Genomic DNA, 25,435 nt, shown 5'->3' with positions numbered 1-25,435 from the left:
TTTGTATAAAACAATTATTTAACTCTCAAATTAAGCAGTTTAAACACCCTCTGATAACTTCTAATTACTTATTTAGGCATCACTATATTTTTTATTTACTTATAAATTATTTTAATATCTTCATTTTTTTCTTTCTGAGATTTTGATAGGAATTATGGTTTTTTTTTTTTTTTGGCGGGGGGTAGGGAGAGAGAGGAACTTAAGCAGGATCTCTGCCTAGCATGAAGCCTGACGGGCTCAATCTCACAACCCTGAGATCACCACCTACACTGAAATCAAGAGTGGGATGTTTAACCAACTGAGCCACCCAGCTGCCCCTACTTAGAAATTATTTTAGACATATGGAAGAGTTACAAAAATAGGACAGAGCTCCTATATACCCTCCATATAGTTTCTTCTAATGTTAACATCTTACATAACCAGAGTACAATGACCTAAACCAGAAAATTAACATTACTACAATACTATGAATTAATCTACAGACCCTATTAAAATGTTACTAATTTTCTGGTAATATCCTTCTGTTCCAGAATTCAATCCAGGATCCCACATTGCAATTAGTTGTCATGTGTTCTTAGTATTCTCTAGTTTGTGACAGTTTCTCAGTCTCTCCTTGTCTTTGAAGACCTTGACACTTTTGAAGAATACTGGTCATGTATTTTAGAGATTATCCCTACAATTTGGGTTTGTCTGATGTTTTCTCATGATTAAAGTTAGTCATTTTTGGCAAGAATACCCTAGAAATGATGCTGTGTCCTTCTCATTCCATTGTATCAGGACGTATAATGCCAATGTCCTATCAGTGGTGATGTTAAACTTGATTGCTTGGTTAAGGTAGTGTGTTTCGCTGGTTTTCTCCCCTGCGGGTTTCTGTATTTCCCTTTGTAATTAATAAACATCTTTGAGGAGATACTTTGAGATTATTAAAAAAATCCTGTTTTGCCTCAAACTGTCATGAGCTAATTTTAGCATCCACTGGTGGATATCTTGCCTGAAAGAATTATTACTGTGGTATTCTAATGGTGATTTTCTATTTCCCTCAGTCCTTCTACACTTATTAATTGGAATTCCTCTGAAAGAAAGATCTGTCCTTCTTCCCTCTTACTTGTTTTATTCAACTATTTAGTTATATCCTTATAGACTCATGGATATATAGCTTATTCTTTGGGTTAAAATCCAGTATTATTTTTTTTGTTGTTGCTGTTGTTGCTCAAATTGTTCCACCTTTGATCGTTGGGAGCTCTTTTGGGTTGGCTAGCGCCTGTGGTCTTTGAACACATCCCATCTGTTTTTGAATATTTCCTGAATTTCCTACATCACAACATGCCCCAGGCATGTTTATATCCTCTAACTGCTTATAAAAACTATTGATTTTATACGTTAACTTCATATCCTGCTACGTTACTGAATTCTTTTATTGCTTGAGTTAGTTTTATCATTGCTTTTCCTATGGTTTTCTAGATATATTATCATATCATCTGCATACAGTTTCATATCTTCTTTACCTAGTCTTAGGTCTCTAATTGGTTCCTCTTATTTAACTGCATTGGCAAAATACTGTACTAATATTTGGAATAGTAATGGGGATAGTGGATCTTTCTGCTTTCTTCCTAAAATCTGGGGAAATGACTCCAGTGTTCATTAAGATACTAGGTTGAGGACTATGGTATATATATAGTATCTATGTTAAATTATCTCACAGTTCCTCTTTATTCTTGAATGTTTTTGAATGCCTGGGTACTGAATTTTGTTAAAGATTTCTTCTGCATATATGAGAATAATTATATAATTATTTTCCTTAGATATAATATGCTGTATGATTATACCGTGTTTCTTTTTTTTATTGGAGTTCAATTTGCCAACATATAGCATAATATACTGTATTTCTTAACATCAAAACAAACTTGCAATTCTGGAATTAATGTCATTTGGTCATGATACATTTTTAAAATATGGTATTATATTCTGTCTTCTAATATTTTATTTAGTATTTTTATATCATATTCATGAGTGATATTTATCTTAACTTTCTTTCCTTTTTTTTATAAATTGTCTTTGCCTTTTAGGTTTAGGTTATCAGAGTTATGCATGCCTCACAAAAAGAATTAGAACATTTTCCTTCTGTTACAATGCTGTAGAAAAACCTGAGAATTATTGGGACTTTCTGGTCCCTAGGAAACCATCCGGATTTGGTGCTTTCATCGTGGGGTAGTTGCTTTATTTTCTCTACTTCTTTGGAAATTGATCACTTTAAGCATTCTACCTCTAATGGAGTCAATTTTGGTAACCTGTATTTCCATAGGAAGTTATCTATGTTATCCAGTATTTCAAATTTATTTCTGCAGAGGCTTACAAAGTGTAGGCAGTTCTACTTTGCACAGAAGTGTGAGACCACAGAAATGATAGTGCATATGGAAACTGTGAAAAGCAATCCTAATAATTAATGGGGAAAATTATGACTTCTATGACCTTTAAACATTTTGGTCAAAATACTAGAAATTCTTATTGTTGGCTCTAAGTGTATAAAAATGAAAAATATAATATTTTAATATACTATAAACATTAGAAACATTGAGACTTAAAGTAATTTTTATAAGAAAATTTATTAAGAGTAGGTGGAACGAACAATGCTTGCCTCCTTTTTCTTATCACATAATTTAAGATATAGAGCAAACATCTGAGATGGGTTGTTTTAAACTGTCATTGGTTTAAAAAATCTATGATTTCAGTTTGTATTTTTCTCCTTTCACCCAAGAGTTAATACAAGGTTTTAAAATTTCCATAGGAAAGGACCTTTTTGTTTTTATTAGCAATTTCTGGTTTTACTGCATTGTGATCAGAGTATTGTTTATATTATGTCCATGTAATAATGGAAATTACTGTTTTCCTTGTGACTTAATATTTGATATTTTGTGTACCATAGACCCTGAGAAGATATATCCTCTATTATTTCCAATATCAAGGTTTCAAGTTAGATATATATTCATCATCTGTACCTTACTGCTTAAGTTATATCTTCTACCTCCTCACTTTTTTGTTCACTTAATCTGTATGAAAGCCTACTATGATTAGTGTGTTTCTATCTACTTCTCCTTGACTCTTCCACAGTTTTTGCTCCATAAAGGTGGTTGCTGTGTTATTCAGTGTATAATTACTCCTAAGTATTACAACTTCACAGTGAATTGTAGCGTTTAGCATTAAAAAGGCTTTTTGGGGTACCTGGGTGGCTCAGGTTGATCATCTGTCTTCAGTTCAGGTCATGATCCTGGGATCGATTCCCGTATCCGGCTCCCCAGAGGGAGCCTGCTTCTCCCTCTGCCTGTGTCTCTGGGCCTCTCTCTCTTTCTCATGAAAAAATAAAATCTTTAAAAAAATTAAAAAGGCTTCTTTGTTTTGGGGGGGCTTGATTTCTACTTTGTCTGAGATCAGGCTCACTCCTCCTCCTACCATTTACCTGGCATACCTTTGTCCATCTCTATTTTTAGCCTTTCTGAACAGGCGTTTTAGGTATATTCTTGTATACAGCATACAGTTGTGTTTTGTTTTGTGAACCATAAAATTTTTTTCTTTAAAAAGACATACTAGGGCAGTCCTGGTGGCTCAGTGGTTTAGCGCCGCCTTCCACCCGGGGCATGATCCTGGAGACCTGGGATGAGTCCCACGTCTGGCTCCCTGCATGGAGCCTGCTTCTTCCTCTGCCTCCCTCTCTATGTCTCTCATGCATAAATACATAAAATACTTTAAAAAATAAAATAAAGACATACTAATATGTCTCAGATATATGGGCTCAACTGTCATATTTGATAATTATATGTATTATGTTATAAATCCTTATGCATCTTTATTAGTGTATTCTTTGCTCTTTTAATTACATTTTTTGTATTTAAGAAGGTTTATAGTTTTATTCTATTTGTCATCTTTGTACTTAGATCTTTAAAAAATGTCCTTTATTTTCTTTTTTAACCTCTTATGATCTAATCTGGTTTATCAGTTTTTATTGCTCTCAGTGAATTCCTCGGGGGTGAGAAGGATAGAAATGAAATGTCTACTGTGGCAGCCAAGAGGACCCCAGTGCAAGCTTTAACCCTACCCCTAGCAAGGAAGCCCTAGCTGTGTGAAAAGTTCGAAGGCCAGAGGTAGAGGATGATGATAGGAGTACAGCTACAACTTGGACTTGGGGAAACAAAGAGATTCCCATAGTTCATTTTCTGCATCCTAAGCACAATTAGGCACTGACAATATGGGAACTAGGATCCATCTAAAGTTTGCTGTACTATTTTTGTTCTTTTTTTTTTTTTGAAGATTTTACTTATTTAACAGAGAGAGAAAGAGAGAGCACGTGCATGCATAAGTAGGGAGAGTGGCAGGCAGAGGGAGAGGGAGAAGTGGACTCCCTGTTGAGCGAGGAGCCCGATGTGGGACTCAATCCCAGAACCCCAGGATGATGACCAGAGCCCAAGGTAGACACTTGACCGACTGAGCCACCCAGGTGTGCCAAGTTTGATGTATTGTTATCCTCTGGCTGAAAATGTCCCTGCGTGACTAAGGGGCACAGAAATATGCTCCACCAGCCTGGATACATGATTTAAATGACTATGGAAGTCTAAGCTTTATGATTCTGCATTTTTTCAGCAACAGAAAAAAGTATGCCATGAGGTCTTAAGCTAACCCAGCAACGATGTCAGTGATGAAGGCCCAGGTGAAGTCTAAGCAATGAGGGAATACACTTTCACATAGAAGTATACATACACTGGTCTATACCTCATCTACTAATTTCTAGTTTGGAAAAAAATCAACCATCCACTGGCAAGCTGAAGATAAACACTTCCACATTTCTGGAAGATCAAAGGAAAAAATGCTATCAATCAAACATTTTAGGCTTTAATGCTAATAAAGGTTCTCTGAGGAGAAACATGTTCAAATTATGTGTAACATGAAAGTAGAGGCACAAAGCGTGATCCAATAAAGCAGTTAATTCTCCACTGGTGCCGTTCTGTTTAAACTGACAACATTTCAGAGCATAGGACTGAACTATCACATAATCAAATGATGCCACTTAAATGAATAAAGACTCATTCCATTTGCTACTTTGCAGGGACAACTCTGCAAATGCCTGATGCTTTCACTTAGGGAAGATTAAGAATTAATATGATCTGAGCAAAGTAGAGAAGGAAACCAACCTTAAACATGCTGGTGGCCAGGTGGCAACAAAATGACTTCCTTACCAAGAATCCTAGCCAATTAAAGTTAATTGGGCACTGTGCAGGGAGAAAGCAGTCTATGGAAAAAAAACCTGGTGGTTTATTACATAATGCTTTGTACAAGGAGAGGAAGAGAAGATCAGTCATATCCATTTAACATGTTTTGCATAGAACTCAGTGTTCTGGATGGCTAGGGGGAGAAAACTCAGTCACCATTTTCCTGAACACTGATCCATTTCTTTTTTTTTTTTTAAGATTTTATTTATTTATTCATGAGAGACACAGAGAAAGAGAGAGGGGCAGAGACATAGGCAGAGGGAGGAGCAGGCTTCATGCAGGGAGCCCGACGCGGGACTCGATCCCGGGTCTCCAGGATCATGGCCTGGGCCAAAGGCAGGCGCTAAACCACTGAGCCACCCAGGGATCCCCGGGAAATCCTAACTTAGATCTGGAAAGAATATTAGAGCTAAGTATTTTCAACCTCCTAAAATATTTCATTATCTTCCATGTGATACACTTCATAAAATAAATGACTGCAAACCATGCTTAGGGCTTAATAATCTCACACCATCTCATATAGCTCAAGCCATGTCTTTTTTTTTTTCCAAGTCATGTCTTTATATTTGATGTAACTGCTTATGAAAATCTGTTCTGTATAGTTTCCTAAGTAGCCTGGAAACATATTGTAGTAGGTTGAATGGTGCCGCCCCGCCCCAAGATATGTCTGCATCCTAATTTCTGGAATCTGTGACTGTTACTTGATTTGGAAAAGGGATCTTTGCAGATATAAATAATTTAAGGATTCTGAGATGAAGAGACCTTCCTAGAACACCTGGGTGGTCCCTAAATCCAATGACAAGTATCCTTATAAGAGAAAGGCAGAGAGAGATTTAAGACAGAAAAGGAGGCAATGTGACCATGGAGTTAAGAGATTGGAGTGATTTATTGATCCACAAATCAATAAATGCTGAAAGTTATCAGAACCTGGAAGTGGAAAAGGATGGAATCTCCCTTAAAGTCTCTGGAGGGAGCACAGCCTGGCCAATTGCGGACTTCTGGCCTCCAGAACTGTGAGAAAATAAATTCCGGTTGTTTTAAGCCACCCAGTTTGTGGTAATTTGTTACAGCAGCCCTAGGAAACTAATACACATGTTTACCAAACAGAAAAGTAACTTGAAGACTCTAGACAAAGAGATACAAAAGCAGAAGCCAGTGAAATCTGGCCCTTGTCCATGGCTTCAGAAATACCAAACCTCCAGGGAACAGACATTCTGTGAAGTCTGGGAAACCTCAGGCTTCAAGAACACCAATCAGTTCAGATCTATTTTTCTTAAGCAAATGAAGGCTAAATCTAATGACTATTATAATTTTTCTTCCATCTTTAGAAAAAATAGCAGACTTATAGGATAAGCCTGATTTCAATTTTACCAGCTAGTCAGATTAAATAGCATCAGATCCAAGGTTTCTAGAGAAGCATTTTTACTCAAGGCAGAGTGCAAGAGTCTGCTTTATCTTGCTGTAGAAACATCCCAAGCATGAGGCAGAACATAAAATGCTGAAGAAGGGATAGGAATGTAAGTTCAGTACTTAGGCAGATATCTGCAAAGTGATATGAAATATATTTACCAAAATGGTCTCATGGATCTGCTTTTGATAAGAAAAGGAATTTGTTTTTTTTTTTAAATGAATACAGGCAAACAAACTAGTTTTAGTGTACCCTGGGTAGAGAGATGTGAGTTGTATACACATACGACAGCATACACATATGCACGTATTTGTATATATTTTCATAAAGAAACAATAAAAGTATAAACCAAAAGCTTTTAAAAAAAATGGCTATCTCTGGGAGTGAGGGAGAAAAAGACCAAAGCTAGAACTTTCTGAATGTATTTTGTCTCATAGTTGGATGTTTGAAGCAGGCAAATATTTATACAGTCAAAAATGAAATTAAAAATCTTTAAAGAGGGGCACCTGGGTGGCTCAGTTGGTTAAGCATCTGCCTTCAGCTCAGGTCATGATCTTGGGGTTCTGGGATCAAGGCCTGCATTGGGCTACTTGCTCAGTGGGGGAGTCTGCTTCTCCCTCTTCCTGTCCCCTTGCTTGTGAGTCACTCTCTCTCTCTTGCTCACTCTCTCAAATAAATAAATAAAATCTTTTTAAAAAATCCTTAAAAAAAGAATATGGGCTCAGGGACAGACTACCTGAATTGGTCTACTGATTTCACCAACTAATTTGGGACAAATTATTTAAATTGTGTCTCAGTTTACTCATCCATAAAATGGAGATAATAATCACACCTCACATGGGTTGTTATAAGAATTATATGGCTGAATTTATGTAAAGGGCTTAGAGTGGTATTAGGCTCATGGTAATTGCTAAATAAATTTTAGCTGTGGTTATTATTTTATTATCATCATCATAGTCTAGTTTACTTCTAAAAGCAGAAAGAAGTATACAGCCGAGTTCTCTTATTTATCTAGTCCATAAAAGTAATTGTTGATGGGATAAAGGAGATGTGAGTTCATGGCTCAACTAAAACATGCATGGTTATGCTCCCAAAGATAGGATTCCCAAGCAACAGGCCCATCAAAAACTCTACCCAACACTCTATAGGCCACAAGGTAACAAAGAAACTTCATAAAGTAAAACATAGCATTTGATGCTAAATTAAAGATTATGAATGAAGGAAGGATCTAGATGTTGACATTGACCTAGCTAATGAAGTTGAGAAGTTTTACAAGTTCTTAGTTGTCTGCCTATTTTATATGCACTAGTAGTTTCCCCAAAAGTTCCTGAAACAAAAAAGCTTTGTACTTACCAGATATCTGCTCGTTTATGGTCAAAGAAGGGATTCACAGGCTAACATACTGCCCAGAAGCTATGCCAAGTCCAACATTGCATGTACATCTTGGCCCTCAGATGCATGCAGAAACAAAGGAGGCCTCACTATGAATATACTTAGAATATCAATGTTTAACCTGCCAGAGCCACAGAATGAAAATGTCCTTCATGGACAGCTCTGGCTTTTACTGCTCTTATTAACATTTCTCAGTGGGCAGTTTCTTAAAGCAAGGCTAGTCTGAATACTTCTGTGACATTTTTTAGAGGAAAAGTCAAAACATTTACTTCCTATATGATACAAAGGGGGAAACTGTCTGGTCCATGTGAATGTAGCAGAGAAACGGGTTAGTTTTGAATCATAGTCACTTAACTATGAAACTATACATAAATGACCACATATATGTCACTCCAACAGCACAAAAAACAGCTGCAAATATGGTAACTATATTTAATTAAAAGGAATTAAGTGTGATTTTCTTAGAATTATACAATCTTAAGGTAAAAAAAAGGATGTTCAGGTTATCTAAAAGAATCAACCACTTAGGCAAAGAAAACCTAACAAAGAATACAAGTTTGTTCTTATATGATGACAAAGGTACCCAGTATTATTAAAAGACACTGTGTCCCAGGTTAATTTTCCAATGGAGCAAAGCTTATTCATTTTTTAAGTTTAAAACTTTAAAGTCATGTAAATATTTTTTTCACAGAAATATTTTTCAAATAGCTTAAAATAATTCTCAGTTTTCTTACAAAGAACAAACAGGGCATTTTTGATGGCTTTGGGTTGACATCAACTGAAACATTAATTACCACAAAGCAATGTACTTCTGGGTAGCTTAGGCAGGTTTGATTACTCCGCTTCCCTACTACCCAACAGAGTATACATCCCTGGTGATGGAGGAGGGTGAGCAATTGAGTCTGAGTTGGGAGATCTGGGCAATTTTCACACAAGAGATGACATCTGAGGTTTACTTTGCAAATTTTTCTCCCATCCCTCACTATTCCCTTTTTTTTCTTTCTTTTTTTCCTCACTATCCCTTTTTTGTACAGTAAGTGTGCACTTGCAAGCTTGGTAGTTTTTATCTCCTGTAGGTCAGAAAACCAAATAATCAAGCATGTTGGAAATACAGGTAAAGTGACATAAACAGGCTCTATGTGAAGGTATTGCAGTGTTCTCTGCTGAGTTAAAATATGTGAGCTTTCACTCTGTTGCTAAGAAAGTCTTGGACGTAATAAATGAAACTATGGAACTACAGATGATATGCCATCAATCCTTTAAGATAGGTTATGTTTTATAGACCAGTTGGACTAATATATGTGATAACATCCTGGCTTTTGAGAAAGAATAGAAGACTTTTTAATACATTCAAATTAGTCATCTAGTACCATGTGCTTTTCCTAGGGTAACTGACTTTATAGAAACATCTTTAAGAGTATGGGCCCTTTTGAGAATCAGATGAAGGCTACTAACATACACATACACACAAAAACACATTAAAGACAAACCCTTAAAAGCCTGTATACAGGGACACCTGAGTGGCTCAGTGGTTGAGCATGTCTTCAGCTCAGGGCATGATCCCAGGTCTAGGGATTGAGTCCCACATCAGGCTCCCCGAGAGGAGCCTGCTTCTCCCTCTGCCTATGTCTCTGCCTCCCTCTCTCTCTGTGTCTCATGAATAAATAAATAAAATCTTCATTAAAAAAGTCTGTATAGGGCAGCCCGGGTGGCTGAGCGGGTTAGTGCTGCCTTCAGCCTAGGGCCTGATTCTGGAGACCTGGGATCGAGTCCCACGTCAGGCTCCCTGCATGGAGCCTGCTTCTCCCTCTGCCTGTGTCTCTGCCTCTCTCTCTCTCTCTCTCTGTCTCTCATGAATAAATAAATAAATAATAAATAAATAAATAAAATCTTAAAAAAAAGCCTGTATACAATTTGCAGAAGCTACCAGAGCCCTTGAAACATACGTGGAATTCACACACCCCTAGGAAACTCTTCTCTAGAGGATAAATCAGGGGTAGGCATGCACAGGAATCCCACTGAAGCACTAAACATCAAAGAAAATATGTATCTATTAATGCAGCGGATTAAGCCCCAGTGAAAACAATCATTTATACTGCATTTCAATGACAAACTCTCATTACAAACATAAGGCTTCAGTCAGAAAAAAGAAACTCCCATCTTTACAGGAAGAAAAAGGAAAGACAGGCAGCAAATTAACAATTTTTTCATAAACCCATTAGAGAAATGAGTTGCAGGACAAATGGCCAATATAAGGAAGGACAAACATGCCTGCAGGGAGACATAAGACAGGAACATTTGCTTACCTGGGACAGAAGCCACAGCAGGAACATTTAACCCAGAAAATTTGACAAATTGCTGGGGGCAAAGTGAGGACAACCAAGAGAGAATGAAGTTCCTGGGGGCTATAGTAATAGGGGTTCCAACCCTCTTGTAAGCTTTTCCTCTAGAGACTCAACTAGGCTCTCATAGGAAAGATGGTGGAAAACCTGGAGAAAGCTCTCCCAGTGGTGGGTGCTGTCTGGGTCACTGGTGCTTTGTGTCCTGGCTCCCTTACTGAACAAAAAGTTTCACCTACAGGGGAAGGCTATCAGGTGAGGGCACTGGTGTAATTTCACTAGTGCTGGGGAAAAAGGCAAAGCACCCAAGCTCAGCCTCTCCATGTTACACAGGGGAAAAAAAGCCTTAATCTAGAGAAGGGAGAACCTTAAGGACAGAGACTGAGAATATTGGAAGATATCAGCTACAGGCAGATAGTGGAATAGGAGGCAAGGGCAGAAAAAGCTCTACCCCTCAAGTTCACTTCCCCCATCTCACCCCCACAAACAGGACCACTACACATTTCAGAGACTGAGATGTAATTGGAAGGTTAGAGAACAATGTCTTTCCCCAATACTCTACTACATGCTAAAGCCTCCAGTGATAACAGTGGCTTATACTGGGAGAGCTGCAAAGGACAGTCTCTCTCTCCAAGGACAAGCACAAAGGGAAGACTCTAATCCAAGATAGGAGACAAAAACAAGGTCACCAGAAGAATTAGAAGGAAGTCTTTGGTGTCCACAGCAGTAACACATTTTAAACACTCTCTGACACTGGTGGTGGCAGTGTAAACTGTTGAAGTCCCTTTGGAAAACAGTCTGGCATTTCCTCAGATGGTTAACTAGAATTACTACAGACTCAGCAATTCCCCATCTAGGTGTAAACTCAAAACTGAAAACATATGTCCACATAAAAACTTGTAAATGAATGTTCATAGTAGCATTATTCATAATACTCCAAAGATGGAGACAACCCAAATGTCCATTAATTAATGAATGGATAAACAAAATGTGAAATATCCATACAATGGAGTATCATTCAGTCATTAAAAGAAATGAACTACTGGTACATGCCACAACATGGATGAACCCTGAAAACATTATGCTAAGTTTAAGAAGCCAGACACAAAAGGCTGCATATTGTATGATTCCATTTATATGAACTGTCCAGAACAGGCAAATCCATAGAGACGGAAATTAGATTAGTAGTTGCCAGGGGCTGGGAGTAGGGGAATTAGGGAATAACTGCTAATGGGTAAGGAGTTTCTTTCTGGGGTGATGAAAATGTTCTAAATTTAGACTGTGGTAATGGTCATACAACTCTTATGACTAGACTAAAACCTACTGAATTATACATTTTAAATAGATGAACTATAGAGTGTAAGAAATATAATTCATAAAAGGTGTATAAAATGTTTTCTTTTTTTGAAAAGGGCAATTGTTGTGGCATCAGTGGACATCACTGTAGAGGCCCTGACATCCACTCCCACCCAACAATAACAAAGTACCCCTCCTCTTTAATGTGGTATCATCAGAGACTGGGTAGGAGCCTGGACTGTCACCATCAGCCATCAGTAATGCAGTACCCCTTACCTCTACCACTCTGCTATCAGTAGAGGTAATAGGGTGGGGATTTCCTCTAAAGTAGTAGGGAAACACTCCTCCCTTGTCCCAGAGAGATCACAGAACCACTTTCCTAGAAACTAACAGAAGTAAGATGGGAAGCCTAGGAATTCTGCAAATGTTGGTATGGAGTCAGCATCCTACTTCCCCCACTGGCCTAGCTACAACAGAGGCCTGCTAAAATAGATTTAAATAAGACTTACTGTCTGATAATATAATACCAAATACAACAGAAAATCACTCATCATACTAAGAACTGGGAATGAGAAGAGACAATCAATAACACCAACACTGAGATGACACAGATATTGGAATCGTCTTGATAAGAAATTTAAAGCAGCCATCATAAAAATGCTTCAATAAGAAATTACAAATTGAAAGTTTCATCAGAGAATAGAGGATGTAAAAAAATAACCAAATAAAAAATTTGAAATGGAATACAATAACTGAAATAACAAACTCATGGCGGGGATAGATTCAATAGAAGAATGGAATTAATAGAATAAAAAGAATCTGAACAAGAGAGATTACCCAATCTGATCAAAAGAAACATTATATACTGAAAAAAGAGAAGAGTCTGAGGAACCTGGGGGAAATAACAAAAGATCTAACATTTATGCAATTTAAGTCCCAAAAGAAGAGGAGAAAGAAGGTAGAGTTGAAAAAATAGATGAAGAAATAGTGGCTGAAAATTTCCCTAAATTGGTAGAAGATATAAACCTAGATTCAAGAACAATAGGATGAACCAAAAGAAATCCATGCCCAGGCACATCATAATCAAACTTTGGGAATAAAGACAAAGAAAAATCTTTAAAGCAAATGGAAAACAAATGACTGATTACCTACAGGGGAGCAACTATTTGAATGAGAGCAGATTTCTCACCAGAAACTTGTGGAGGCCAGAAGAAAGTAGCACATTTGCCAAGTACAGAAAGAAAAGTACTGTTAAACCAGAATTCTGTATCAGGTAAAAATATCCTTCAGGAATGAAGGTGAAACCAAGATATTCTCAAATGAAAGAAGACTAAGAGAACTGGTCACCAGCAGACTTACCCTAAAATAATGGCTAAAAGAAGTTCTTCAAACAGAAAGGAAATGAACAAAAGGAAAGTTGGGACATCAGGAATAAAGGAAGAACAAGAGTGAAAAATATGGGTAAATATAATAAACTATCTTCTTGAATTTAAAAATAATGTTTATTGGTTAAAGCAAAAATTATAACATTGTCTAGTACAGTTCTCAAAGTGTGTAGAGAGAATATTTAAGAAAATTATATTATAAAGGTGGTGGTGGGGGAACGGATAAATGAACCTAGATGGTAAGGTTTCTTTCCTTTTCCTTTTATTTTTAAGTAGGCTTCACACACAACATGGGACTTGAACACACATGACCCTGAGATTAAGAGTCACAGGCTCTACTGACTGAGCCAGCCAGGTGCCCCAGTGGTTAAGGTTTCTATATTTCACTTGAAGTGATAAAATGTAGAGACCACACTAAAAAAGTCCTCCTTTCTTAAGGTTGCTTCCCAAGAGCAACCACTAAAAATCTACACAAAGATATACACTCAAAGCACTACAGAAAAGTCAATATGGGATTCAAAAAAATGTTCGAGTAATCTACAGGAAGACAGAAAATAAAACACAGAAACAAAAAACCAGAGAGAATAGAAAACAAACAGCAAAATGGCAGACTTAAACGAAATCATACCAAAAGTTACATTAACTATAAGTGGCTTAAATATTTCAATTAAAAGAGACTGAAAGAGTGGATTTAAAAAAATGACCCAACTAGGGGTGCCCAGGGGGCTCAGTGAGTTAAGCTTCCAACTCTTGATTTAAGCTTAGGTCATGATCTCAGGGTCATGAGATTGAGCCCCGCATTGGGCTCTGTGCTGAGCAGGGAGTCTGCTTAAGATTCTTTCTCTCCCTCTCCTTTAGCCCATCCCCCAGCTTGTGCTTTCTTTCTTTCTCTCTCTCTCAAATAAACAAATAAATATTTTTAAGAAAATGACCTAACTATGTATCATCTATAAGAAACTCACTTCAAATATAATCATATATATAAGTAAAAGGATGGAAAAATATACACTTTCAAAAGAAAGCCAGGAACTATATTTATATTAGATAGTTGCAGACTCCAGAGCAAACAAAATTATCAAAGACAAAAAGGGACATTAAATGATGCTAAATTCACCAACATATAGCAATCCTAAATATATATGCACCTAACAAGAGTTTCAAAATATATAAAGCAAAACTGACAGAACTGAGAGGAGAAATACACAAATCCATAATCACAGCTGAAGACTTCTATAGCCCTCTCTAAACAACTGATAAAACTACTAGGCAAAATATATGTGAGGATACAAAAGAGTATTGTCAACCAGTAGGAGCCAACAACAGTACAATATACAGTCTTTGCAAGTACCCATGAAATGAAACATTTACCATGATAAATAATATCCTTAGTCATAAAACAAACCTTGACAAATGTAAAATAAGTGAAATCGTGCAGATTATGTTCTTCATCAAAACTGGACTCAAACTAGAAATCAATAACAGAAAGATGGCAGGCAAGTCTCCAAATGTTTGGAAACTAAACAACTTACTTCTAAATAAGCCACGGGCAAAGAGGAAGTCTTAAGAAAAATAAAAAATACACTGAACTAGGTAAAAATGAAAACAACAGACTTATCCTTACCTAGACTAATCCCAAAATTAATGGGATGCAGCTAAAGAAGTGTTTAAAGGGAAATTTATAGGAGTGCCTGGGTGGCTCAGTTGGTTAAGCATCTGCCTTTGGCTCAGGCCATGATCTCGGGGTCCTGAGATCACGCTCCACATCAGTCTCCCTGCTGAGCAGGGAGTCTGCTTCTCCCTTTCCCTCTGTCCCTCCCCACTGCTTGCGCTCTTTCTCTCTCTCAAGCAAATAAATACTTTTAAAAAATAAAGGGAAATTTATAGAACTAAAATTCTTACATTACAAAAGGGGGGGGGAGGTAAAGTCTCAAATAGCCTAAGCATCTACCTCAAGAATCTAGAAAAAGAACAAAGTAAACCTAAAGCAAGAAAAAAGAAAATGAGAACAAAAATCAATGGAATTGAAGAGAAAATAAGAGATGATTTCACTGATTTATGAAACAATTTGAGCCATACATTAAATTAACTTGAGCAGGGAGTCTGCTCAAGTATATAATAAATGTACATGAGTGCAACTGACAGTATTAAAAATTTTTCTATTAAAAATTTTTTTAATGAAAGAAGCACCCAAGGAGATTCTTGGAATTGCTAAATTTGGGAAGTGATCAGTTTATCTAGCATAAAGCTCTTGGCACATAAATTTCAATAAATGGTAGCTATGAGAGGTAGTTGTGATAATGTCCATGTTATAATGACAAAATAAATTATTTCAGAGATGAAATAAACCAGCAAGGCAAACATGGAATCATTCTCTTCTAATGTCAAAGCTAGTTTTTCCCTACAATATCAGGTTCTCTCTTTTATAACAGAAAGTGAAATATAAATTAATAAATTTGCTTCCAGTAGCCCAGATCCCCTATCCCCTGCAACAAAAGACTGCATTCTCACTGAACTGGAGGCATCAGGACTTAAGATCCAAAACTACCGAGTTACTTTGTGCTCTAGGACTGGCTGTCCTAAATGGAAAAGCAGCAAAGTTTCTTTCTCACCATTCTATGGTCAAAACCTCCTCTGGATAGATGGGGAATCTGTTCTGTTCCTGTTTATGTGCATTTTATTCCCTAAGTTTTTCTGCATGAAACAGAGACATATAAACATACTCTGATATTTTACTGTGCCCAGAAAGATCTCAAGCAAAAGATGGAAATGAAAAGTGACCTCTGAGAAAGGGAGAAATGCTCTCTCTGGCGGACACCCTAAAGCAATGCACCCTGTCCCACCTTGTGTGTGAGGGCAGGTGGAACCTGTGCCTTGCTAACAGAATATGTCAAATATGATGGGATGTCATTTCCTTAATTAGGTTATGTTATGTGGCAAATGGGATGGGATGTCATTTCACTGCTGATGTTATGCTGTACAAGATTCAGTCTTAAAAAAAAAAGATTCAGTCTTAGCAGGTTGGAACAAAAGATTTTCCCCTTGTTCGCTTTGACGAAGTAGGCTGCCATGTTTTGAGAGGATCTACGGAGAAGGCCATATGGCAAAAATTATGAGCAGTCTCTAGAAGAAGAGGGTAGCCTTACACCAAAAGCCAGGAAAAAACCAAGGGTCTCAGTCCTCTAGCTGCAAGGAGATGAATTCTGCCAACATCCTGAACGAGTGTGGAAGTGAATTCTTCCCTAGCAAAACCTGCAGAACATACAGCCTTGAAAGATCTGAAACAGAGAATCTAGGGATGCTTTGCCTAAACTCCTGACTCACAGAAACTGAGATAATAAATGTTTGCTGCTTTAAGCCACTAGTTTTGTGATAATTTGTAATGTAGCAATAGTTAACTAATATACTCCTTTTCCTTTGCAGCTAAGGAAGTCTACTAATAGAAGTAAAGACACACAATGTTAGTTTCTCATCATTTAACTATCACAGAGGAAAGTCTGTAGGATTTGCTAAACCGTTACTAAGTTCATGTACAACCCTGGCACTTTGCTGCCCTTGGAGCAGATGATGACCAGCCTCAGGGCACCTGGGTGGCTCAGTTGGTTAACCATCTGCCTTCAGCTCAGGTCATGATCCCAGGGTCAAGTCCCACACTGGGCTTCTTGCTTAGGGGGGAGTCTGCTTCTCCCTCTCCCTGTCCCCCACTCTCATGCTCTCTCTCAAATAAGTAAATACTTTTTTTTTTTTAAAAAAAGGATGACCAAGGACAGCTCTGGTGGCTCAGTGGTTTAGTGCCACCTTCAGCCCAGGGCATGATCCTGGAGACCTGGGATTGAGTCCCATGTCGGGCTCCCTGCGTGGTGCCTGCTTCTCCCTCTGCCTGTGTCTCTGCCTCTCTCTCTCTCTGTCTCTCATGAATAAATAAAATCTTAAAAAAAGGGATGACCAACCTCACAAGGAGTGATCCATTTTCTTTGGGTTGGCAGTGCCCTGGAGTCTGTAAAGACCCATAAAAACCCATAGCTTCTATCTTCATCCTAATCTTTCCCTTCTCCATCCATAACCTCTTCATCAATTCCTACTTGCACTGCCTTCCACTTGCCAACTTACATCTTTCCAATCAAGGCCAGATCTTTGGGTCTTTCCCAATTCCCCAGGTCTGGCTCCCTTTGACTTCTTGGCTAGGGAAAGCCTTATATTCTAAAGCCAGGCACTTAAATGTCATCACCAAAATGATATCAGTGTGATGACTACTGTTTTCCCAAAGGGAAAAGAAAATGGAATCTTTCTTAAAAACCAAAAAAGTTCCTAAGAAAACAAGTCTATCCCTTGGCACATAGTTTAATCCTCACCTCTCTAAGATCTGGGCATTGTAGGCAGAATGTAGCTATTTCTTTTTTTTTAATTTCTTTATTTTTAAGTCTAAAAATTGAATAATTGATCTCACCTCAGCAGGCTTCTTGTGTTCATGTGGAATTTTTGACTTGCTCCTATACATCGAGCTAGAAGTAAAGGAAGTAGAAGGACCTGCAAAAGATAATTAGACAAAAAATACTGAGAGTTAAATATTACTAAATGTCATATAACTAAATGTCATCCAAGAGAGAAAGGTATGATGGAGAAGAGCACAGTGATCTCACAGCACTGAAGAAAACAGTTAAATTGCAATCAAGGAAGATTCAGAATGGAGTTTAACGCCATTTATAGATGACCTCCTAGAGTGTAAAAGGTTCAACAGTGCTAATGCTGAGGAGATCTGATTTGGTGTAATCATACTTCACAACATTTTGGAATAACATGATTCACATTCCACCTGGAAAAAAATTATCTGCAAAAGCAACTGGAAAAACTAAAAATGTGAGGCAAATAATCTGTGTATCCTTCAGCCCTCCCGCAAATGCTACAAATGATGATTCATCCAGTCAAACATTTAATACCTGAGTTACAACTGGAATTGCAGGGCCTACAATTTATGCTCTTGTACTTTCTGTCCTTTCTAGAAAAGCACTGTTAAATCATTATTAGATTTGGCTTTTGTTGTTTTGGTAAATGAAAAGTAAAGAACAAAATGCTATATGCCACAAAAACCCAATTTTTCCACTTATTTATTTCTAATGAAATTTAAATGAGTAAGAAAAATAGTACCCTAAGCTTTCCTTCCTCGAAATATTATTTTTTTAACCGTTGAAAGAAACATGAAACAGCATGTCCTCAAGTCAAAGAATAAATCCTCAAAGGGTATAGATACAGAGGTTACCAGCTGTTGGCCAGTTCTACTCACACTCGTCTGAACTGTCACTGCTGCTGAGTGTTCTATGGCGTTTCATCCTGGAGCATCCTGGGAAAGAGAACAACACTGAATAAAACAGTCAACACACACACATCCATTTCAGAGGGCAGTTATCACTGCCCAATAGATCCCAAGAAGCAACAGCAGGCAAATCACACAAATCAAATGGTTTCTGTCAAAAATATTCTTAAATGATCTACAGTGATGGGAGAAGAGTACTACCAAATTCTCCAATACAGAGGGTAACAAAGACTGAGAATATGAGCCTCAGGAGCACACCCAAGCAGCATTGGCTCAATGGTCCAGAATTGGCTGCCCTCAGACATGGCCATATGACCATTGTCCACCCAAACAAAAGTGGGTAGCCATGTGGCCATCACCAGCCAGGGGACCACAGTAGGGGAGGAGCAGAAAAGGAAAAAGCATTTTTAAGGCAGAGCTGTCAAGGTCAAAAGGCATGAGACACAGTTGGCTAAAGAAAGAACAGGTGAGGCATGTCCCACCTTTAAGAGTACAACCATCCTGTTTTTCTGTCTGCTCTTTTTTGCTTTTTCCCTGTCCCTATCTCCCAAACAACTAGCCTAATTTAAAATTGTATCTATATATACAACACAAGGAATGTTATAAGAAAGCTCCTGTAGGGGCACTAGGGTGGCTTAGTTGGTGAAGCATCCAACTCTTGGCTTTAGCTCAGGTCATGATTTCAGGGTCATGAGATTGAGCCTGCATAGGGCTCCACACTCAGTGTGGAGTCTGCTTGGGATTCTTTTCCTCTTCCTCTTTCTTCTCCTTCTCCCTCTGCCCCTCCCTCCTGCTCTCTCTTGCTCTCTCAAATCGTTTTTTAAAAGCGGGGAGGCTTGGGGGCGCCTGGGTGGCTCAGTCGACTGAGTGTCTGCCTTTGGCTCCTATCGTGATCTCCAGGTCCTGGGATGGAGCCCTGAGTCAGGCTCCCTGCTCAGTGGGGAGTCTGCTTCTCCCTCTGGTCCTGTGCTCTGTGCTCTCTTGCTTGCTCTCTCTCACAAATAAATAAAATCTTAAAAAAGAATTATCATTAGCATTTAAAAAAGCTCCTAATATTGTGAAAAATGCAAAATGGGTTTGACTGAAACTGAAATGCCCTTCCTTGCGTGTGTGGCCAATGGAAGATAAAAAAGAGGCACAACTCCACACAAATTTTAGGATTATTTCTTCCAACTCCGTGAAATAAGTTGATGGTATTTTGATAGGCATTGCAAAGATACAAATGTAGTGATCCGAAGGGGCATCTGCACCCCAATGTTTATAGCAGCAATGTCCACCAATAGCCAAACTATGCAAAGAGCCCAGATATCCACTGATTGATGAATGGATAAAGATGTGAGATAGATATCTCTCTATAGTGTGTATCACACTCAGCCATCAAAAACATGAAATCTTGCTATTTGCAATGATGTGGATGGGACTAGAGGATATTATGCTTAGCAAAATAAGTTAATCAGAGAAAGACAATTATCCTATGATGTCACTCCTATGTGGAATTTAAGAAACAAGACAAAGGATCATAGGGGAAGAGAGGAAAAAAATAAAACAAGATGAAATCAGAGAGGGAGAAAAACCATAAGAGACTCTTAATCACAGGAAATAATTACATTATATGTTAATGTAAAATACATTATATGTTAATTGAATTTAAATAAAAAAAGAAACATCCATGGGTTCAGAAGTAGGCAGGAAAGTACTAATTATTACATATTAACTAGTATTTAAGGTAATTAATGACTGAAAACAAAGTCATAGGTGTTTAGAATACTTGATTCCAGACAGTCTCTGGAAAAAAAATTCCACGGTCAAGTATCTTTGGGAAATGTAATTAAATTCTGCGCTTAAACATTCACAATGAATATTAGCATATTAAAACTGCTGACAAGAGCCATATTTTACATAATTTAACTGGTGTTCCCATATTTTATTTAGAAAATAAATATTTTTACTCTTTTACTCTCTTTTAAGATTTATTTATTTATTTTAGCGGGGGAGAGAGGAGCAGAGAGAGAGAGAGAAAGGCACAACGTTTTTGGGAACACACCAGCACTACAGTATAAATTTTTTAAAATTTTTATTTATTTATGATAGTCACAGAGAGAGAAAGAGAGAGAGGCAGAGACATAGGCAGAGGGAGAAGCAGGCTCCATGCACTGGGAGCCCGATGTGGGATTCGATCCCGGGTCTCCAGGATCGCGCCCTGGGCCAAAGGCAGGCGCCAAACTGCTGCGCCACCCAGGGATCCCAGCACTATAGTATAAGAAAAACAGAAGATACTGCAAGTTACAAAAAGAAGTACTGAAGAAATGAACTAGAAAAGAGTGACACAAAAGTGACATTCCTTTATGTGCCACACTATACAAAATGCTATTAGAAGCAATCATTATTCCAGAAGGCATAAAGGTCAGGGCTACTGCTACTGCCTTGGAGCCACTCACAATCTACCAAGGAGATAGAAACCCCAGTAAAAGGCCTTTGTGAACAATTAGAAGTAACAAACAAAACTATGTTAAAAAGCTAATAGAGTTCCACTTCTGGAATGACTATATGAAGAGGTTTACCAATTCACTCCCCAATGAAACTGGTAAAAATTACTTTAAAAAGAAACAAAAACCTATTTACTTAAGATCGATCTCTAGAAATGGCTGTAAGGACACACAGCAAATAGAAGCAGCATTTATTAAAGAAAATCTACTAAAACTCAGTAAGAAAGAATTTGTAGTATTTGCACCTAGAACCACTTCCTTCACCCTCTCTCCCAGCACAGATCTCATACTAGACTGGAGCAGCCAAGAACAGAGAGCTCCCTCTCTCCCAGTTCCCACTTGTAAGGCTTTCTTCCTGGGAGGAGCAAGATGTCAGCATTTTTCATCCTGCCCCATCTACCTGTTGCTGAGGTTAAGTTCCAGACAAGAATAGCTGAGGACTGTGCCTTCCTTCTTCCAAGTGGTCCCCACTGCTGGGATAAAGGCTATACCTTGGGTGTGAAGCCACCAAAAATAATGAGGTTCCAATTCCCCTGACTCCAATTCATCAAGTGAGGGTTCTACATCATGAGAGGCAAACCTAGGAGACCTGAAGGCTACCACTCAGAGGGAAGTATATCATTGTCCCCACCCTCTACATTAGAGCTGTGGCTCAGAGACTAGTCCAGGAGGAAAAGCAGACCATAGAATAGAGGGCTTGAAAGCTCTTCCCAATAGGAGTTGACTTCATTTGCAACCAAGCATGGAGAGGTTCAAGCCTAGGCTAGCTAGCATGTTGGAGAATCAGGGAAATAGACAGCTGGGAGGAACAATCCTGTTGTCAGAAAAAAAAATCAAATACTGATCTCAGGAACTATCCCTTCAAAGAAGCTCTAATTCAACTGGATCAGTTTGTGGAGCAATTTATGTCCCAGGGTATTATTAAAAACAACAGAGCAAACAGCTAGTTCAGCTTAACAGCGTGGTGTGAGGACACCTGGGTGGCTCAGTCAGTTAAGTGTCTGCCTTCAGCTCAGGTCATGATCTTGGAGTCCTGGGATAGAGCCTGCATCTATCTATCCCTGCTCAGTGGGAGCCCTATCTCTCTGCCTGTCACCTCTCCTCCCCCTCCCCCAGCCCCCCAGCTCATGCCCTCTCTCAAGCAAAAACAACAACAACAACAACAACAACAACAACAAAAACCCAATAGCATGGTGTGGTGAGGAAAAAGTCATAAAGAGCCCTGCCAAAGCCAATGTCATCCCAGCGTGACTGGGGCATACCAAAGGCTGCACCCCTAAGAAACAACATCAAGACTTACACTGCAGGGCAAAGGTGAGGAGTAAATAGGGGTGCCTGGGTGGCTCAGTCAGTTAAGTGTCTGATTCTTGATTTCAGCTCAGGTCATGATCTCAGGGTAGTAAAATTGAGCCCCATATCAGGGCTCTGTGTTGGGCATGGAGTCTGCTTAAGATTCAATCACTCTCCCTCTGCCCCCACCAACTTCCCCTCAAAAAAAAAAAGGTGGCGTGTAAATAGACTTTAGTAAAATAATCCAGTCATTAAAGAAATGAACAAGCAAATAACAATAAAGTGCCCTGGGTGAGGGGGGCCCAGTACCCAATGTTGCTACATCATATTATCTAAAATGTCCAGTTTCCAACAAAAAGTTATGAGACATGTAAAGAAACAGGAAAGTATGATCTATACACCAGAAAAAAAAAAACAAGCAACAGAAACTGTGAGAGCAACCAGATATCAGACTGGACAAGTAAAGATTTCAAATTAGCCATGTAAATATGTCCAACTAAGAAAAAACATGATTAAGGAAATAAAGGAAGGTAAGAGAATCAATAAAGAAGTAGAAAGTATAAAAAGAACCATCCGGTAATTCTGGCATCGAAAAGTACAATAACTGAAATGAAAAATTCACTAATGGGGCCCAACAGTTGATTTGAACTGGAAAAATAATTAGTGAACTTGAAATAGATCAATAGAGACTATGCAAGTCAAAGAACAGAAGAGACAAAAAGATGAAGAAAAATGAACAAAGCCTCAGAGAAATGAGGGACACCATTAAGTGCACCAACATATATGGGAGTACCAGAAGGAAAGGAGACACAAAGGAACAGAAAAAATATTCAAAAAAATTACAGCTGGGGCACCTGGGTGGCTGGTTAAGTGTCCAACTTCGGCTCAGGTCATGATCTCAGGGTCATGAGATCGAGCCCTGCATCAGGCTCCAAGCTCAGCGTGGAATCTGCTTGAGCTTCTCTCCATCTCTCTGCCCCTCTCCCCAACTCTCTCTTTAAAATAAATCTTAAAAAAGATTATGGCTGAAAAATCCCCAAATTACTGAAAAAAAAATTAATTTGCATATTCAGGAAGCTCAACAAACTCCAAGTAATTTATATTACCACCACTACCACTACCATCTGCAAAGAGATCCACAAGAAGGTACATAATAGTACAAGTGCTGAAAGCCAGACAAGGAGAAAATACTGCAAGTAGCAAAGTGACTCCTCACTGTTAAGGTAACTCCAATAAGGTTAACAGTTGACTTCTCATCAGAAACAGTCAAGTCAGAAGATAATGAGGTAAGTAAGATATTCAAAGTACTCTATAGTGATGGTTGCACATATCAGTGAATATTTTAAAAATCATTAAAAGTTGTACATTTTAAATGGTTGAACTGTATGGTATGTAAATTATATCTCAATAAAAGCTATTCTTAAAAAAAACTAACAGGATTAGTATAAGTATCAAAATCATTGATCAAAATTCTATTTGTCCTAATGTTAAAGTCAACTGAATTTTTTAAAAATTGAGATATAACTGACATTTAACACTATGTGTTTCAAGTATACAACATAATGATTCAATATGTGAAAGTTGAAGACTATTTTTTATAAACTAGTTTTATTATTTTTTTTTAGAGGGAGGGAGTGGGGGAGAGGCAGAGGGAGAGAGAAAATCTTAAGCAGGCTCCATGCCCAGTGCAGAGCCTGACATAGGGCTTGATCTCCCAACCCTGAGATATGACCTGAGCCGAAATCAAGAGTTGGATGCTTAAATGACTCAGTCACTCAGGTACCTTGAAGACTATTCCTTTAAATAGAATGTTATCCTATTATCATATAAATTTATGGGGCTACATCTGGCTCCTTGGCACAAGACTTAAGACATTCAAACGCTCTTCTGAAATGCAAACAAGATCAACAGTAACAAAATATATCCCATCAAAAAGTAATGTGGGGGCACCTGAGTGGCTCAGTCAGTTAACTGTCTGCCTTCGGCTCAGGTCATAATCCCAGGGTCCTGGAATCAAGCCCCACGTCAGGCTCCTTGCTGAGCAGGGAGCCTATTTCTCCCTCTCCTCCCCACTGTGCTTTCTCTCGCTAGCTCTGTCGCTGTTTCTCTCTCTCAAATAAATAAAATCTTAAAAAAAAAGTAATATGTAATTTAAAGCCACAATGAATGCAGGAATTAAAAATAAAAGTAATGTATTTTTCTAACTATTCCCTATTGGATGCACTTATTCTCTATTGAGTAGCACGTCATTTGACTGATACGATTGGGATGTTCCATGTATATAAACTTTCCAGATAAGTGGTATGCCCAAACATTTAAAATCCTATTACCAATGGGAGCTTTTCTAAAATATAGATTAGTATTTTACTGTTGCAGTAACAAGTTACCAGATACTCAGTGGCTTAAAACGACTTAAATTTATTATCTTATAGTTCAGTGGGTCAGAAGCCTGATAACAGGTATCACTGGGCTAAAATCAAGATATCAGCAAGGTTGCATTCTTTTCTGGAGGCTCAAGCAGAGAATCCATGTCCTTGCCTTTTCCATCCTCTAGAAGCCACTCATATTCCTCAGATCTTGGCCATCTTCTTCAATCTTCAAAGCCAGCAACTGCATGTCTCTGACCCTGCCTGCTTCTGTCACACCTCTTTCTCTGACCCTCTCTTTTGCCTCTCTTCCACTTTTAAGGACCCTTGTGATTACTTCAGGCTCACCCAGAAAATTCAGGATAATGTCCCTATCTTAAAGTCATCTGATTAGCAACCCTAATTGTCCTTTGCCATGTAACCTAATATATTCATAGGTTCCAGGGATTAGGGCATAGACGTTATTCTACCACAACCTAATATATTTTTGCATTATTAAAAGTAAATATACTCCACAAATATGTCCAACAGATTTCTGATAAAGGTAGAAAAGTAATTTAACAGAGGAAAGATAGCCTTTTCAACAAATGGTACTGGCACAATAGTAAAAAAAAAAAAAAAAAAAAAAAAAAAGAACCTCAACCTAACTCTCATACCTTATACAAAAGCTAACTCAATTCAAAATAGACCATGGGGGGATCCCTGGGTGGCTCAGCGGTTTAGCGCCTGCCTGCCTTTGGCCCAGGGCGCGATCCTGGAGTCCCGGGATCGAGTCCCACGTCGAGCTCCTGGCATGGAGCCTGCTTCTCCCTCCTCCTGTGTCTCTGCCTCTCTCTCTCTCTCTCTCTCTCTGTCTATCATAAATAAATAAATCTTAAAAAAAACATAGATCATGGACTTAAATGTA

General features: G+C 38.3%; 1 protein-coding gene across 3 annotated transcripts in view; it reads right to left on the bottom strand.

Moving 5' to 3' along the window:
- JADE3 (jade family PHD finger 3) overlaps positions 1-25,435 on the bottom strand; it is a 137,084-nt gene that overhangs the window by 43,885 nt on the left and 67,764 nt on the right. For all 3 annotated transcript variants that reach the window (XM_038587245.1, XM_038587244.1, XM_038587246.1), the window contains exons 2-3: positions 18,357-18,413; positions 17,523-17,602 (exon numbers count right to left, since the gene is read on the bottom strand). In XM_038587245.1, coding sequence (XP_038443173.1) covers positions 17,523-17,602; positions 18,357-18,402 — 126 coding nt within the window. In that variant the 5' untranslated portion in view covers positions 18,403-18,413. The remainder of the gene's footprint in view (positions 1-17,522; positions 17,603-18,356; positions 18,414-25,435) is intronic.

This window comes from Canis lupus, chromosome X (assembly GCF_011100685.1).
Source record: "Canis lupus familiaris isolate Mischka breed German Shepherd chromosome X, alternate assembly UU_Cfam_GSD_1.0, whole genome shotgun sequence".
Classification (NCBI taxonomy): domain Eukaryota; kingdom Metazoa; phylum Chordata; class Mammalia; order Carnivora; family Canidae; genus Canis; species Canis lupus.
The sequence above is the reverse complement of the archived record's forward strand: the minus strand, read 5'-3'. Positions and strand labels throughout refer to the sequence as shown.